We start from the raw sequence: 17,959 nt of genomic DNA on the forward strand, positions 1-17,959 counted from the left end.
CCCATGAGTGGTATGGTCTAAACAGGCCAACATTATTTTAGGACACCCCAAAATACTGTCCAGATACTTATTACCTACCCTGAAAGTCAGGATCAAAACATGTAAAAAACAGAGGTGTATGTATGAACTGCTCGTTGTTGCGGTTTGAAATGTAAGGTAAATAAATGGAAGGATGTTAAATACCTGCCTGTAATGTCATTATTTAAAACCAGTAGTGAATTACCTGAATGGAATTGTGTGGATTTGCCAAGCTAGCAGTATCTGATGGGGAAAATGTGTTAGCAGAGCCAAACCGGTAGAGGGGAGAGGGAGAGAGGGAGAGAGGGAGGGAGAGAGACAGAGAGAGCAGGCAGAACTGGATAGAAGGGAATAAAATGGTAGGGATGTCCATGTATTCAGACTCGTTCTGTCACAGTGGCTAACTGTCTAAGCTTTCGAATCATGCTCAATTTGTGCAGGTTTGAGGCTGGCAAATATCAGTCATACAGTATCAATGTTTTTTATTTTTTATTGTAGGGAGTCCCTATGAACCTTGAGCTGTCATTCAAATGTTAGTCCCCTGCTCAAGATCTCATTTAAGATGAGTGGGGCATGTAAACGTACAGCATTTCAGATTTCTTTCTCTTCAATCATAATGACTAGAATAATTTCATTCAGAATGTGTAGTAACGTTAGCACAGCTAGCTACCTACAATTGTCTGCTAGTGTTAGATAAAAAAAATATCAGCCTAGCAGCTGCATAACAAACTAGCTGCTTTTCAGCACAAAGTTGAACAATTTAATAGTTATAGTAACTCAAGTGTAATAACAATCCTAAATCAGAGGAGAATTTTGTGTTCATACGAGGCTCCGCTGTGTCGGTCGGCTGCTGTAAACTGCTTGACAAAACTGCGACTTTGAACAAATGCACATGTTAAGAACTTCAGTTAGGTAAAAATATCTAATTTGGAACACTGAAGAAAATTGGGAAAAAGAGGACAATGTCATCTTGTGTTAGGGCATTAATTTTGACAAAATATTCTAATTGTATTCAATGAAATAGCATGGGACCTCCCAAGTTCAATTTCTTCTCTCTTATGGGGGGTCCCTTAACTCTTATAGGGGGTCCGGGACCCCCCCAACTCCCCCTCAATTTGAACACTGATTACAATTTTGGCTTCATGTCATTTTAGAAAGACTCGAAAGACTGTGAATGCAACGATAGGTTGCGCATGCAGCCGCGGTTATCTGAAAAAGGAAGCACTGCCCAAGGGGGAGGAGTTTCTGTGCACTTCCATAGGAACCCAATCGAAACATCACTCTGTCAAAGCTGCCATTGGCCCCTGCGCTCGTCACTCAGAACAGGTCCCTTCCCACTTCCTGTTCTATAAAATGTGACGTCAGCGCAGGTTCGTCCTCTTTTGCCAGGAGCTAGGACTCCCGCGCAACCTTGCAACCCTTGGGCAGTGCTTCCTTTTTCAGATAACCGGGGTTACATATGCAACCTATTGTTATCTTTCAAGTCGGAAGCACTGCCCAAGGGGGAGGGGTTACTGTATAACCAAGCTGTCGCAAGGGAGGAGGCAGCAAGCTGATAAGGGAGCCTGCACCGAGGTGTACCGCTAGGGGCCTCGGCAACACAACTCCAGACAGGAGCCATAGAGACCCCTTGGGGCCAAACTGGGCTGTCCAGCAGCGAGGACCGTAGTCACGCTCTTACCGGGGACTGTCTGCAATCAGCATATACAAAGTGGGGCTACAGAGGACAACTCTTACACCCTCCGCTTACAATAGCAAGGCCGGCTGCTCTACTAGTGCATCTAGGAGCAAGGCCGTATATATACTGACACAAAATATGGTGCGGGCAATCAAGCAACTTGTGCGCCTTCTGCGCATTAACGTGGCAGTGAACCCCTAATCCTGCAGGAGAGGGGCCACAGACCCACTGAATAACACAGCTGGCTAGTTCACTGAGTAGCTACAGCTGGACATAACAGTATACACAGTGTGGCAGCAGGAACATTCATGCTGCCTCCGCGCAGCACAGGAAAATCACGTTCACTGAACGGTACAGAGCACCCAGCTCCACTGTGCTGTCATAACAACTAAACACATTGCGGGGTGCAGGAAGCAAATCATGCACCACCACGTGACATGGGAGCAGTTGTCACCTATTAGTGCAGCTAATGCACCATGACCATCAAACCATAACATTGCGGTGTGCAGGAAACCGTTCATGCACTCTTTGTATAACATGGGAGCATTGGCCGCCTGCTCCACTAGCCCAGCTAGGAGCGAGGCCACACCAGCTCTACAATGTTGTACAAATAAACAACAATATATATCACATGGCCACAGGGACATTCATGACACCGGCACACAGCACAGGAGCATCCAACTCAACTGAATAGTATAGAGTGGAAGAGCTCCACTGTGCTGACAAGTAGATTACGTACAAACGAACTATATACACCACACTAGCACACTAGCACAGCTAGAAGCAAGGCCACACCAGCCTGTCTGCATCGTGACAAACGAACTATATACATCACGGGGTGCAGGAGCCATCCCATGTGCCACATGTGGAACACAGGAGCAGTTGACACCTGCCAAATAGCGCAGCTAGTGCAGGGCAACTACAGCTCTTACCGTCTGAATAAATAAACTGTACACAGCGGGGCACTGGAGAAACTCAAGTGCCCTCCGCTGGAGGACACCAGCAGCAGTCCCCTGGCTACATGGCATACACAGCCAGAGCGGGCCACAGACCTGCTGACCAAGGAACTATATACACAGCGAGGCAACGAAACTCGAGCGCCATCAGCTGGGAACAGCGGCAGTGAGCTCCATGCTGCACAGGTCAGATGAAGCCACAGTCCTGCTGTTTAACACATATTATATATATATATATATACAGAGCTGGTTACAGGCCAGAGGCATGCACTACCGCAACACAATGTATAATGAATGAACTATATACAGGGCGGCCTCATAAGGCACGTGCCTGTAGGCCGCATGACAGACCCTGGGAACACATTGACAGGCTGTCAGTAAATCCAGGAGCAGCTCGCACAGGTGCTCGACTGGAAGGCATAGTCTGGTGGAAGTGAAAAACTCGGTTCACTAGCTCCCTCAGGATGCACTTAACAGGGACAGACTGGGAGAGGGAAAGGCAGGAGCCAGAGCCCGTAGGCTACTGGGGCTTGACTGCAGCCAACACCCTAGGGTTCCCGAGTGGTCTTGGACAGAGAACCTGCCGAGGCAAGGAGATCTACGTCCGCCCTGCCGAACCGGCTCCACAGTTCCTGTACCACAGACGGGAGGAGGCACCATTCCGAGACCAGGGAGCCTCCCAGAGAGGGGAGGTCTGCTGCCATTTTGGCTAGGCCTGAGAGGTGAACTGCTCTGATGGAGCAGAACCATGGCTGCACCCACAGAAGCAGATGGCGTGCTAGACAACAATAAGGGTCTAATACACGGACAAGAGACAGAGAGCTCACGTTCTCGGGTCCAGGCTAAGTGGCAAAAGAGCACTGCACTGACATCACGTTTTATGGAACAGGATGTGGGAAGGGACCTGTTCTGAGTGATGAGCACAGGGAACAATGGCAGCTTTGATAGAGTGACGTTTTGATCAGATTCCTACGGCAGTGCGCAGAAACCCCTCCCCCTTGGGCAGTGCTTCCGACTTGAAACATAACTAGGTGTTTTTTTAATACAACCCCAATTCCGAAAAAGTTGGGACAGTATGGAAAATGCCAATAAAAACAAAGAGGAGTGATTTGTAAATGTACTTTGACTTGTATTTAAACAAAAAACAAATAAAGACAAGGTATTTGATGTTTTACCTAATCAACTGCATAGTTTGTTGAAGGTAAACGTTTATTTAGAAATTGATGCATGTAACATAAGAACATAAGAAATTTTCCATTCGACCCATCATGCTCATTTGGTGTCCATTAATAACGGAGTGATCCAAGGATCCTATCCAGTTTATTGTTCCCAAACATTCAGCCTCTACCACATCGCTGGGGAGTTTGTTCCAGATTGTGACGACTCTCTGTGTGAAGAAGTGTCTCCTGTTTTCCATTTTTAATGCCTTGAAGCACAATTTCCATTTATGTCCCCGGGTCCGTGTGTCCCTGCTGATCTGGAAAAGCTCCTCTGGTTTGATGTGGTCGATGCCTTTCAAGATTTTGAAGACTTGAATCAAGTCCCCATGTAGTCTCCTCTGTTCCAGGGTGAAAAGGTTCAGTTCCCTCAGTCTCTGTAGGTTTGTATATAGCGCTATATAAAATAAACATTATTGCATTAGTGTCTTGACCAAAGTACTACTATTTGTAATTATAATTTACATTCCTCAATATGACACCATTGATTGAATTGCTTTAACACAATTTGCAAGCGCTGTTAAATCTACAAATACCTTACATTTGGTACGGAAATCATTAACATAAGTCGACCCATAATAAGGCAGGATCCAGAAAGTAACGGTAAAACACGTCGGGGACACCTGGAATATAGATTTTAGTCCTATATGGTCAAAAACCATACAGCTTCTGTCAGCTCATTTTAATGTTCTAATATTTAAACACTTATCTAAAGATTACGCCACAGGGCCAAGGTCAGAACATCACTGAGAAATCGGTTCCAGCTCAGGTCTCAACAGCAGAATAGGTCTTGCATTGGAAGTGTACTTGCCATTTGTGTGTGACTATTGCGTGAAATATCCTGCAAAGAGAGTGAGTGCGTGTGTGAGAGAGAGAGTGAGCTTATGTGCATGTGTGAGTGAGTCAATTAGTGTGTATATGTGAGAGTGAGCGTTCATGTGTCTGAGAGTGTGAGCGCGTGTGTGTATGGGTGTTAGTGTGAATGTGTGTGTGCGAGTCTGTAACCGTAATTTGGTTTCCACACGATTTATGATGGGTATGTAAAGCATGCATCTTCACCAGCCCTTGCAATAATAATGTAAGAGCTGCGTGTGTGTGTGTGGAAAACGCAGCTGGGGGAGGGGGAGGTTGGGAACCGAGTGAACAAGTTACACCCTGTGATTAGTGTTCACAGGATGCACAGAGAACAGTGACAGTAAAGTCTCAAAAGCTTCTCTGACTACATTCTGCTGCTGAGGACTTCCCTTGCTGGGGGAACGACGCATTTCTTTGTGGGGTTTGGAACTGCTGGCGTGAATACTTAATACACAAACATGACACAGAAATAACACGCAAACCATATCACACAGACACATATATATGGGTAAGTTTAACAGCAATAACAGTCAAAATCCATATTTTATCTTTCATAGCATCGGATTATTATTGATATATTCACAGACACCCTTATTCAAACCCAACTGCCCACAAGAACAAAAACAGATCACCCATTCAAGTACCACCCATCAGATTCAAGTTCTATTGCCTCCCACCGCAGCCCCACAGACTGACCTGACTTCAGTCTCAACCTGGTCCGACACACTGCTGTGACTGCTGGCACTCCTGTTAGCCCACCTGTAACTGCAGCTTTAAGACGCAGGTGATTGTCCGTGTGTAACTCAATCCGTGTCTTTAATAAATTATGCCTTTTCTCAGTGCTCGCCCTTTTGTGGCTGCAGGTTGTCTCTGCTAACACAACACACAGCGCCAACAGGACAAGGACACACCAGGCCGTCAATCTCCACTCCACCGCTCTCTCTGCACTTCTCTCCCCACGGCTCCCTGCACCTCGCCTGGCCATGAATCCAGAGTAGTAAGTAGGACTGTGAACAGAGAGAAAAATACAACTCTATTAATCTATAGATGCACATGTATTTTTATATATATAGGTGGTGTCTTATGGAAAGGCAGATGAAGTGTACAGGAGAAGGCCTCTCTCCGTTTTGGAAAATGTATATTAACATCTGTGTTAAAAGGGGGACTGTGTGGAAAAATAACACTACCTGCGCTGCATTGGCCGCAGTACAAAATCATCACTATAACCAAGAAGTACAGACACTAGGCTAATGCAATCTGGATCGTAGTCATGGGTGGTGGAAAGGCCTTCAGATACAGGGCCCTGTCACTGCAAAGGCCTGCTGATAGTTTTCATTATGATGTAAAATATACAGTATTCTGAGTTTACAGCTGAACTATTATTATTATTTTTAAATTTAGCATAACCGATTTTCCAACAAGTTTGCCACAGAGTGCTTCACACAATTAAGGACAGTAAAGAAAATAACATTAGGCAAAGAGAGAAAAAAACTCCTCGGAAACATGTTACTAAAAATATTTGTTCTTCTTAAGTCATAGGCCTGAAAATGTGTTGTGTGCAGCATATTATATATATATATATATATATATATATACACACACAGATCAGCCATAACATTATGACCACCTGCCTAATATTGTGTAGGTCCCCCTTTTGCCACCAAAACAGCCCTGACCAGTCGAGGCATGGACTCCACTAGACCTCTGAAGGTGTGCTGTGGTATCTGGCACCAAGATGTTAGCAGCAGATCCTTTAAGTCCTGTAAGTTGAGAGGTGGGGCCAGCACATCCCACAAATGCTCAACTGGACTGAGATCTGGGGAATTTGGAGGCCATTTGAAGTCAACACCTTGAACTCGTGATTCATCAGTCCAGGCCACCTTCCTCCATTGCCCCATGGTCCAGTTCTGATGCTCACGTGCCCATTGTAGGCGCTTTCGGCAGTGGACAGGGGTCAGCATGGGCACCCTGACTGGTCTACGGCTACGCAGCCCAATACGCAACAAACTGCAATGCACTGTGTGTTATGACACCTTTCTATCAGAACTAGCATTAACTTTTTCAGCAATTTGAGCTACAGTAGCTCGTCTGTTGGATCGGACCACATGGGCCAGCCTTCGCTCCCCACCGTGCATCAATGAGCATTGGCCGCCAATGACCCTGTCGCCAGTTCACCGTTTTTCCTTCCTTGGACCACTTTTGATAGGTACTGACCACTGCAGACTGGGAACACCCCACAAGAGCTGCAGTTTTGGAGATGCTCTGACCCAGTCGTCTAGCCATCACAATTTGGCCCTTGTCAAAGTCACTCAGATCCTTACGCTTGCCCATTTTTCCTGCTTCCAACACATCAGCTTTGAGAACAAAATGTTCACTTGCTGCCTAATATATTCCACCCACTGACGGGTACCATGATAACGAGATTATCAGTGTTATTCACTTCACCTGTCAGTGGTCATAATGTTATGGCTGATCGGTGTATATATATATATATATATATATATATATAAATAAAATATACACACACATACACACACACACACTGCTCAAGTACAAACACACACAATTGTAGGTGCAAGTATTCACAGCCTTCATATGAATCATAGAATGCAATAAATATTGTTCATGCAACTACTTATTTATCAGTTAGCATTTCCGAGTTTTTGTTACCACTACAAAATTATTTTGTGAGGGCTCTTAAGAACTAGGTTTAGGTCCGTTTGAGTAAAATCTCAATTTAAAATGCTGGCCCGAACAGGCAAAGATTCAAAGACAGGAACCAACACATCCAAATACAATGGTGTCTGGGTCTGTGGGTCTGTGATTAACAAGCAGCCCTACCTTCTCCTGCTTTGAACCCACCTCTGGGAACGCTGTAAAAGAATGATGGCTTAGATGTGGAATATTTGTGCGCTGAGAGTTCTGTCTGCCAAGGATCAGACAGATCTTGTTCTTTTACAGTGATTACCTGTTCAAGCTGCTGCTGATTGGAGACTCTGGAGTGGGCAAGTCCTGCCTGCTGCTGCGCTTTGCGGTACGTCTTTGTGGTAACACTTGCCCTTTTTCAACCCTGCAGACTTGCTCCTGTCTCCTGTGTTGGGCTGCTGTGCTACCCTGTGTGGCGGTGGCCCTTTTCTGTTTAAGGGCACTTGGGCTGTTCTATACTAAAAACTATTTTCACACCAATTTGGTATTGCTGATATTCTTTTTTGGAGAGGAATAAAATACAGTTAAAATGCAGTAAGTCACAGTATTCACATACAATTAATTTGAAAGAATCTACACCTGTGTGTGTTTAAAGTCATTGGTTAATTTGGCAGCTTGCATGTCATTTATTGTAGCTTGCCGTCACCACAACACAAATTCTGAATCTGTGGGAAAGGTTCAGTGTTAACAGCCTGCTATTATCGTTCTGCTTTTTGCTTTCATATTTAAACTGAGATTGACTTTCCCACACCCACCCTACACATCGGTTTCCAATGATGCGGTGTCTGCAGGACGACACATACACTGAAAGCTACATCAGCACCATCGGGGTGGATTTCAAGATCAGGACCATCGAGCTGGAGGGCAAGACCGTCAAGCTGCAGATAGTAAGTCCCAGCCCTGCCTGTGCGCCAGACGCCAGCACCTGAAAATGGCCACCTCAGCCCACTACTCCCTTTATCAGAAGCACTGGGACAGCAGGCAATCAGGGCAACACAACAGTACAGAAAAGCACAACACAGTACAGTAAGGTGCAGTACTAACACAGTGGTAATCTGGTACATCTTGAAGGCAGAATTGTCATATTAGGTAGAAGTCCACTATAGCGCCTTGGTTTTGTGGAAAGGCGCTATATAAGCTGATACTGTAGTATTTATTCCTTCACCTCTAGTGGGACACTGCAGGCCAGGAGAGGTTTCGCACCATTACGTCCAGCTACTACAGAGGGGCCCACGGCATCATCATAGTGTACGACGTGACTGACCAGGTACCGGTCTCCGCTCATTTTTCTTGGCTTTGGCGCGGGTTATCAATATTTATTTTTTATTAAGCAGCTTGTCCGTTTGCCAATAAAAATGAGAGGGTAACAAAAGAGCTAGTAATTTGTGCTAAACAAGACCTTGTGGTACGGCCAGTGATTATGAATGGCCAACCTTTTGAAATTGTAGACCAATTTAAATATCTAGGCACTTTCCTGGATAAAAGATTAAGCTTTTTGGAGAATACTGACTATATCTTTAAAAAGTGTATGCAATGCCTCTACCTACTTGGAAACAGAATATTCTAGAGATGGTATATAAATCCCTGATTGAGAGTGTATTGCCATTTAACATTGTTGCCTGGTACAGGAACCATAGCCAGAAAATATGCGTAAGCTCACTAGAGTGGTAAACATTGCTAGCAAAATAGTGCATAGGTCACAATGTCAGTTAGGAGATCTATATGCACTGAGAACTAGGAAGAAGGCCCAAAGTATTCTGGATGATGACCTGCATCCCTTGTTCTCAGAGTTTGAGATGTTACCTTCAGGAACGCGATATAGGGTGCCTGTGTCAACTAAAAATGTATACAGGAAATCTTTTATTCCCACTGCAATTAGCTTTCTTTACTCAGGATGATCTTAAATGATATTTTAGAATGCATTTTTATGTATAATGTATTTATTGATTGCATGTATTGACTTATGTGTGGATGGATTATATTTTTATATGTTTTTCTTTAAGTGAGACCAAAATCAAATTTCCACCTTTTGTAGACAATAAAGTTTTATTGTATTGTAAAACATAATATAATCTAACCCCACAATGTTTTATTCATGGATCCAAATGATGCCAGAACTACATTTCTTAAGGCGTAGTAATATGAAATAGATCAGGCCAAGTTAGTTGGTCTCTGACATCATGGTCTTGCATTAGAAGTCTACCACACGGTCATGTACTCTTGTTAAGCCAATCGCAGAGCTCAATTTACTAAAGCGGTTTTATCAACACAATTTAAATCGCCCAGCCCTAAACATCCAGGACTGTATTCGTGAATGGGACTCCCGTCTGTGTCGCCCCCACAGGAGTCTTTCAACAATGTGAGGCAGTGGCTGGAGGAGATTGACCGCTATGCCAGCGAGGATGTGTCCAAGCTGCTGGTGGGGAATAAGTGTGACCTGACCTCCAGGAAAGTGGTGGATTTCACAACAGGACAGGTGAACAAAGAACAGAGGTCACAGGGCAAGGGTCATGCAGGTCATAGTTTCAACCCAATCAATACTACTACTACTACTACTACTACTACTACTACTACTGTTGCACCGATTCCCACTCATCGCCTTTTTCTCCTCCTTCTGCCCTCAGGAGTTCGCCGCCTCCCTGCAAATCCAGTTCCTGGAGACCAGCGCCAAAAACGCCACCAACGTCGAGCAGGCCTTTGTGGCCATGGCAGCGGAAATCAAGAAGCGCCTGGGCAACGAGGGGGTGCACAGCGAGGCAGAGCGAGGCAGCACGCCCATCCACAGCGCCCCCCTGTGGCTGGGGGCAGAAAAGGCAAGGGCCGAGGAGGGGGGCTGTTGCTGACCACTGCTGGGATTTGAGATGGTGGTGGTGGTGATGGTGATGGTGGTTGGGGGGGTTAATAATCGATAAACATTCCTGCAGGATGAAGATGTTGCTCTTGCTCTGTTGACAAATCGTCACAGAGTAACGAGAGAACTTGCTAACAGTTAATCACCTGCCTTGATGTTGTTGTTTTTTAATTGTTATTTTAAAGTGATTTCGATTTTCTCCCCTAGGAACAGACCAGCCAGTCACTCTTTGTGTTAGTATTCCAGTCAGACAGTCGGTCACAGACACTTTTTGCATTTTATTCCCCATTGTTTTTTCTAGCTGGTATGAATAACTTTTGTTGTCTTTTCATTGTTCTGACAGTAAAATGAATAAACCCTTCACAACACTGCATTTGTTGTTTGTGTGTGCAGAGACAGTGGGAAAAGGGCCAGAGTCACAGTGAAGGGAAACTGGCAAAACAAAGAACTGTGGGAGGGGAAATCTGATGAAAATAATGAAAAACGCCTTGATAGTGGGAAATTAGGTTTCACTAAAAATATCTTCCACTAGAACTGTCTTGGACCTGGTTGCTTTTGTTTGCCACCTGATTACAGAATATTCCTAGGCAGAACAGAGTCCTGAGTCACCCTCTCAGCCCCACTCTCTGAGAGTCTGCTGAGGCTCTTCCCCCAGCATAGCACAGCGATCAGTCATGTACACAGAGCAATGTGTACAATGTGTACCGAGCAATACTTAAACACGCTCTGTGTACTGAACAGAAACAGGCAGACTTGACTGAGACAAACTCTAAACTTTATCTTGTTGTTTTCCATACAGGAAAATCCAGAAATATGTATCATTTTACATTGAATATATAACTATATACACAGAGAAAAAAATCTATATAGAAATCTGTAATATATAGAAGAAATAAACATGCCAAATATTTTCAATTTTCCAAAGATTTGTAACAGGCCATTTCTATGGTTAATAATCCCTTCAATTAAAACATTTATGCTGAAATGCAACAAAATAAAATTGTCAAAATGATCATAAGAAATCTGCATTAACTGAGTCACAAATTAAATCTAGCCTCACAGCATACACTACATAGAAAACTAGGAGCCAAGGCAATGTAAGGAGATTGTGAAGCCTGCAGCATAAATCAACTACTATTATTCTGCATTGCAATGTAAACACTATAATTTAATGGTGTTTTACTCCTTCTATATTTAATAAAGCATACCATAATAAATTCACACCAGGCCCACACGCCAACGGTTGTTAACTTAAAAACCAACTGACAAGTTTCAGTACAACAGTAATGCAGCAAAAAATGAATTAAAAGAAACAGAACATTCCCTAAATGAGTCTTGCCTGGCAGAGCAGATCAGTCACTGAAGCTGTCCACGATGTTCTTGGAGTTCCAGGTCCCCACGTTGTTGCTCACAAACTGTGCCCTGACCACTGCCTTCGCCTCCTGGTAGAGCTTGGCCTTCACCTGAGATTAACACAAAACAACCCCCCCCCCGTTTAACATCCCTGCCAGGATAATTTCCCAGAACAGTTTGTTTATTATTTTGTTCATGGCACCTTAAGTGGCCAAACATATTTCAACACCCACTTAAAGCACCAAACTGAGGCACTATGGCTTTGCCCCTGGTTTACAGCTGCAGTCTGTTGGACATGGGTCTAACTTTAGTAGTGTGCCCTGTTTGCCTTACAGCTTTATCACTCTGGTAAAGCGTCCAACAGTGTCAGTGAATGGAATACTGAGTGGATTCACCATAACCCAGAATCCATTCATGTTGTTTGTATTTTTGCACTTTGTTTTGCACTCATGTTGTAAGTCGCCCTGGATAAGGGCGTCTGCCAAGAAATAAAAATAAAAATAATAATAATAATAATAAAATAATAAATGATGATGATGATTGTTTTGCCTTGACGACATGTGGTTGGGGGCCTTACCTTGGCTTGGCGATATGTGGAGAGCTCCAGCAGGTCCTGGCGCTGCGTCAACGCTGCGACGGCCCTGAATGCACTGAGGAAAGCTGCCTTACACAACCGGCTGGACAGGCACGGGCCGCTGGTGAAGGGAGACCTGACACACACACACACACACACACACACACACACGGCTTACAATAACATCACTGATTTATAATATGTAAGTGGACAAAGATGATAATAATAATAATATTATTATTATTATTATTATTATTATTATTATTATTATTAATACAGAGATACTTAAGCCTCATTAAAGCAGCATTTTCAGATATTATTAATATTATTAATTCAAAAATCTATGGAATGGATTTTTTTTTTTTTTTATATATATATATAGCAACTCTGCAACTCAAACTCTGATTTGTGTGGCAAATGCACCACTTTTATCGTTATCCTTTTCTTAAACTTCCAAGTGCATCGGCTTACTCTTCAATGGCGCGGCCAGTGGTGCTGTCAATGATCTCCACACCCACATCTCCCAGGCACCAGTTGAGGCTTAGGTCCTTGTACTCAGGTGGGCTGGCTAACGGGCCAACGTTGGCCCCACCGAAAATGTACATCTCCCGCTTCTCAAAGGGGGGGGGCAGCTGACTATGCCAGCCCTGCCCTAGACGCTCGTTTATCACGTCTGACACTTTTTCTACACTGTGGCTGTAATCTCCTGCGAGGGGAGGAGGGGGGACAGTTGATTCACGGTGATAATTATGCTGGCGATACCAGAAGAGACTTCTTGCACCAGTTTACATGGGGTTCAAGCAAACAGGCAGGTCAAAGAAATAAAATGCATTGAACATTACTATTCATGTAGGTTAATGGCGTGTGTGTGTGTGTGAGTACATATTTAAGGTTGTGGTATGTGTGCCTGAGTGGGTATGTTTGTGTGTCTGTGTAGGCATTCAAATCTCCTACTTGGGTGGCTACATGGGTATGCGTGTCAGTTAGTGATGTGTGTATGTACACATGCCCGTGTCCGAGTGTGTGCTGGACTGAGCCTCAGCTGCTCTGCCGTGTTCTCACCCAGCACGACGCTGACGATGTAGAGGGGGTTGATGAAATAGCTGAGCAGCGCCCCCTGCACCCCCAGCACGGCCCACCGGGTCAGCTTGTCGCTGTCAGACATGCAGCAGATGCGCGAGGCCCACACACTGGGCGGCTGGAAGGAGGCGGGGATGAGGGAGCCCTTGGTGTGGCACTGCAGCTTCAGGGAGGTGTAATTGTTGCTGGACATCCTCCTGTGGGGAGAGAGGGGGAGAGAGGAAGGGAGAAAGAAAGAGGAAAAGGGAGGGAGAGAGGGAAAAAGGAAAACGGAGATGAAAAAGGGAGAGATAGAGAGACAAAAAGAAGGGTAGGGATAATTATTATTTATTATTTATTAGATGGCGAGAGGGAGAGGGGCAGAGAGAAGGGCGATGGACAAAAACAGGGAGAACACAGTAGCTAAGAGTTATTTTCAGCCCAGCACCGCGCACTCACATGAGAATGCACTGGGCCGCCCCTTTGGGAGTCTGGTTGGTGTACAGGTGCAGATAGATGCCTGGCTTCAGCTGCAGGAGCTCACTGTCCGGGGACCTCTTGTAAATGGACTTCTCCTGATCTTCGCTGTAGAACAGTAGAACCTGCTTATACAAAAACCTGAAAAGAAAAAAAAAAAAAATACATTGCCCCTCAACACAAGCAGCACCCAACACACAGGAGAAATCCCACTGGTCAAACTGCAGTGCTGACAAGCTTGTTCTGGGTCCTACTCAAATAACGTATCCTAATATATTATGAATCTTCTCCACTCACATCCACCCCCAAGCCTCTCCTTACAGGCATACCCCAAGGCTCCGTCCTGGGCCCCCTCCTGTTCTCTCTCTACACTCGCTCCCTGGGCTCCCTCATCGCATCCCATGGTTTCTCCTACCACTTCTACACAGATGATGCCCAGATGTCTTTCCCCTCTTCTGACCCTCTCATCCCCTCTCGCATCTCTTCCTGTTTGTCTGCTATCTCTGCCTGGATGCACTCGCACCACCTCAAGCTCAACCTCTCCAAATTTTTCCCCCATTCCTCACTTTCTGCTGATCTCTCCATCTCAATCCCCTTGGAATCTACGACACTCTCTCCTTCTTCTTTCACTAAGAACCTATGAGTCACCCTCGATCCTGTGCTCTCCTACACCCTTCCTCACCGACTACTCGACTCAGCTGCTCGTCCAGTCCCTGGTCCTCTCCCGCCTGGACTACTGCAACGCCCTCCTGGCCGGCCTGACTGCAACTACTACCCGCCGCTCCAGCTCATCCAGAACTCTGTGGCTCGTCTGGTATTCTCTCTGCCCCGATTCACACACGCTACTACACTGCTCTGCTCCCTCCACTAGCTCCCGATACTGGCACGCATTCAGTTCAAGACACTGACCCTCACCTACCGCTGTCTCGACCACACTGCACCAAGCTACCTTCAGACACTCGTCTCTCCATACATCCCATTTATGCAGTTCCATGTGAGTGTGGGGGGGTGGATGTTTCAGAATTGGTGGGGGGACATAGATTTCAAGTCTGGGGGGGGGGGGGGGGGTGGATGATAAGTGGATTTGCCAAGGGGGGGGGGGCAGACTCGACATCACTAATATGGAGTAGGGGGATGCTATCAATATTGGTGGTGGAAAACTCCACTACACGTATGGAGCCCGGTTAAGTTAGGTATCCCAGATATTTTCCATTATTATTTGTCTGCGTAATAATTAAACTGCAGTACAGTATTAAAAGTGCATGTTTGTGTTGCTCAAATCTGTCATGGCTATACATAGCCATGTGTGTTAGCATGTAAGTATGAAATATACAGTCGCTGCCTTTATGTAGCTATACTGATTGTAACTAACTTGGCAGAACTTATTTTTAAGAACAACTAATATATTCATATAGTATTATGAATACACCAACATCACTCTGGAATACATAACCTTCTTAAACAGTTTTTCACAAATTCAGTGTTGGCATTTTTTCCTGGATAACCTCCACATAAGCTTAATCAATTACAATAAGCGTCACTAATTAAATTAATCAAATATCTATAACATCATATGCAGCATCAAAACAATATACCTTGTCCTGACACTGTTGTCAATGGATCAGGCAGTGGTTGTATTAATCGCACATTTTTCAAGGTAGTGATTTATTTCTGCCATCGATATATTTAAGAACCATATGTCTGTCTCTGGTTTCACAAGCAGCTGAACATCTCTGTGGGCACACAAGTCTGACACCTTTAGTTTTTGTGGTTCAGAAAACCGTCCATACTAGCATTACTGTATTACATATAGTTACCAGCAATGAGGGTTTGCGAATAAAATTAAAATGTGTGCTTCTTAATGCATTATTATATTTAGACAGTTCTTAATTTTTTTTTTAATACACCTACAACTTTTTTACTATCATAAATGACTTTGAATATTCGAATACTTGTGCCCATCCCTAGATCGTGTGTGTGTATCTGTATGTGGGGGTACCTCCGCAGTGCTCGGCGGGCAATGACAAGGGCGTGGCAGTCGTGAACAATGCGCCCTGTGAAGCCCAGCCATCCCGAGCAGCAGGACTCCCCTGTGCCAAAGGCCACCACCTGGTACCTCTCAAAAGCCAGCCCAGCGGTGTCCACAACTTCTGGATATCAACAAAACACACAGAGGGGATGCTGCCAGTTAATCATTGGATCATGGATTCACGCCTCAAGCTATACTACTGCACTGTACTACTACACTGCACTCCACTGCTAAACTGTTATGTCTGGGCAGTAGAGGTCAGTGTAGCAGGCTCCCCCACTCCCCCGGCCCACCTTTCTCCAGCAGGAAGGCAGCCAGGCAGCTCTTGCAGTCGTGGAACTGGGGGCAGTCCTGCAGCAGCCGGTCGAACAACTCGCTGCACACGGTCGCCGAACGCATCAGGTGGCAGATATTGTACTCTGCTGCACAGACCAGAGAGGATCATCATCATCATCATCAAATACTACAATTGGAATGAAAGCATTTAAAAACATCAACTTAACCAATGTCAGCCACTGGAAGTGGGTTATGTAAACGCCAAGGACATTATTCATTAATTTATTTAATTGTGGTACATGTGGTACGGTCACTGAGGGGGCTAAATCGGTATTGATTTACTACTTTCAAACTAATACGGATGAAAGACGTAGGCATTTTTGGTTGACCACATATAAACAATAAAATGGCACTTACAGCAGCACTTCAACACTTCAAACTTGTATTATTTGTATGATAAGGGTGATCATTATAATAATTATTTTTGTATTATTTGTACATGGCTACTGCTTCCATCCATAACAGGTTTCTAGGGTTAGGCACCAGGGCTAGGGCTAGCCAAAACACTAAGCATCACATGTACAGGACTAGTGTATGCAGACAACACAACTGCATTAGTTGTGAGTTGCATGGTGTGTTGTGCCCAGTTGTGTTGAGGCTCTGTGTTCAGGCTCACCATCGACACAGGTCCTTTTTTTCTTGGGGCTGTTCTCCACTGTCACTGAAGAGGGTTTGCCATCCCCTGGGTCTCCCCCCCTCACATGGGCATCCTGCCCCTCTTCCTCTTCCTGCTTCTTCTTCTGCTCCTCCCCCTCTTTGTCTTCTTCCTCTCCCTCACCTATCTCCTCTGCGCTCTCTTCCACCCCCTTTCGGTATGGGATGTCAGAACCTGAGGACCCCCAAGCCGGAGCAACACTGGGGTCGGGAGACAGGTCTGGGGTGTCGGGGTAGGGGGGCGTTTGGCATACAAGCTCGTAGTCAGGCACAGTGATGGGGGAAAGGGCGGGAGCAAGGGGTGGCAGGGACAGCGGTGTCTCGGATGTGTCTGTGGGGGGCTCCTTGACAGAGATCCCGAGGTTCAGAGAGGCAGCCATACGTGGCAGGCGCCTGTGGTCCAGCGTGCCTTCTGAATCGAGCATCTTGCTACACAGACAGACAGACAGACAGAGATACAGAGGGACAGAGAGACTGTGGAAAATGTGATTCATGTTTTTTGATTATTAAATAAAGCAAACCTCTTTTCCCAGATACAATTTAAATACACAACCTGTATCTTCCAAACGATGCCCAAAACCTGGGGTTATAATCAATGTACAAAACACAACAACGCTACGCATCACAGGTGGCCGACTTACGCAGAAAATCTTTAACGTGTTTTCCAATTATAATGTAGTATACAAATCGACTATTGTAAAACATCGCTTGAATAGCATATAAACTAAATAATATACAACGAGTTATTATTTATCGTAACATTGAGAGTTTTTTATGGTTTTACACCATTAGTTTCATCGACATTTTAGAACCACGGGAACGAGTGAAAAAGAAAAAAATGTTACGGTATTATTTCTTGTCGAAGTATTTGCGAACATCAATAATAAACCCTAAGTAATCTATTTTTGTCACTTTTGCTCTACGATGTTGTGTTTAGATTTTCTCTTTATTTTCACACACGGAACTCACCTTCTCCCTCCTGCACTGCGTAGCCGTACGTGCCACAGACGTAGAGGGGTTGGCCTTTTCAGTAAGTGACGTCCAGACGCACCAATCAAATTGCACAATTCAGATTTGGACATGAGTGCAGCCAATCAGCATAAAGATAATAAAAGTTCACCTAGCAAGCCAGCAAAATTCACACGTAAAAACATCGTTAGTTCTGAAAATTGATTTTATTACACACTGTACTCAAG

At 44.8% G+C, this 17,959-nt stretch overlaps 2 protein-coding genes and 1 long non-coding RNA gene across 4 annotated transcripts; 1 reads left to right on the forward strand and 2 right to left on the reverse strand.

Annotated features, from left to right (window-relative positions):
• Positions 1-3,826: 3,826 nt before the first annotated feature.
• On the reverse strand, positions 3,827-8,196 carry LOC136749498 (uncharacterized). The gene is made up of 3 exons (XR_010816756.1): positions 7,693-8,196; positions 5,421-5,731; positions 3,827-4,266 (listed from the first exon to the last, which is right to left on the reverse strand). It is a non-coding gene; the product is annotated as an uncharacterized LOC136749498 (long non-coding RNA).
• Positions 5,625-10,749, forward strand: LOC136749497 (ras-related protein ORAB-1-like). Its single transcript, XM_066703875.1, has 6 exons — positions 5,625-5,721; positions 7,686-7,758; positions 8,222-8,317; positions 8,602-8,697; positions 9,775-9,906; positions 10,055-10,749. The coding sequence occupies exons 1-6, from the start codon at positions 5,708-5,710 to the stop codon at positions 10,271-10,273; spliced, it is 630 nt and encodes a 209-aa protein (XP_066559972.1). The 5' UTR covers positions 5,625-5,707; the 3' UTR covers positions 10,274-10,749.
• Positions 10,750-11,428: 679 nt separating this feature from the next.
• Positions 11,429-17,920, reverse strand: adad2 (adenosine deaminase domain containing 2). Of its 2 annotated transcripts, none has more exons than XM_066703871.1 (9): positions 17,733-17,920; positions 16,726-17,192; positions 16,067-16,195; positions 15,744-15,894; positions 13,727-13,885; positions 13,271-13,485; positions 12,680-12,914; positions 12,212-12,344; positions 11,429-11,744 (listed from the first exon to the last, which is right to left on the reverse strand). In XM_066703871.1, the coding sequence occupies exons 1-9, from the start codon at positions 17,843-17,845 to the stop codon at positions 11,634-11,636; spliced, it is 1,713 nt and encodes a 570-aa protein (XP_066559968.1). In that variant the 5' UTR covers positions 17,846-17,920; the 3' UTR covers positions 11,429-11,633. The 2 variants fall into 2 exon arrangements, with proteins under 2 accessions (XP_066559968.1, XP_066559967.1); XM_066703870.1 differs by having other exon boundaries at positions 16,726-17,237; positions 17,733-17,776.
• Positions 17,921-17,959: the final 39 nt, after the last annotated feature.

Source organism: Amia ocellicauda, chromosome 5 (genome assembly GCF_036373705.1).
Source record: "Amia ocellicauda isolate fAmiCal2 chromosome 5, fAmiCal2.hap1, whole genome shotgun sequence".
Classification (NCBI taxonomy): domain Eukaryota; kingdom Metazoa; phylum Chordata; class Actinopteri; order Amiiformes; family Amiidae; genus Amia; species Amia ocellicauda.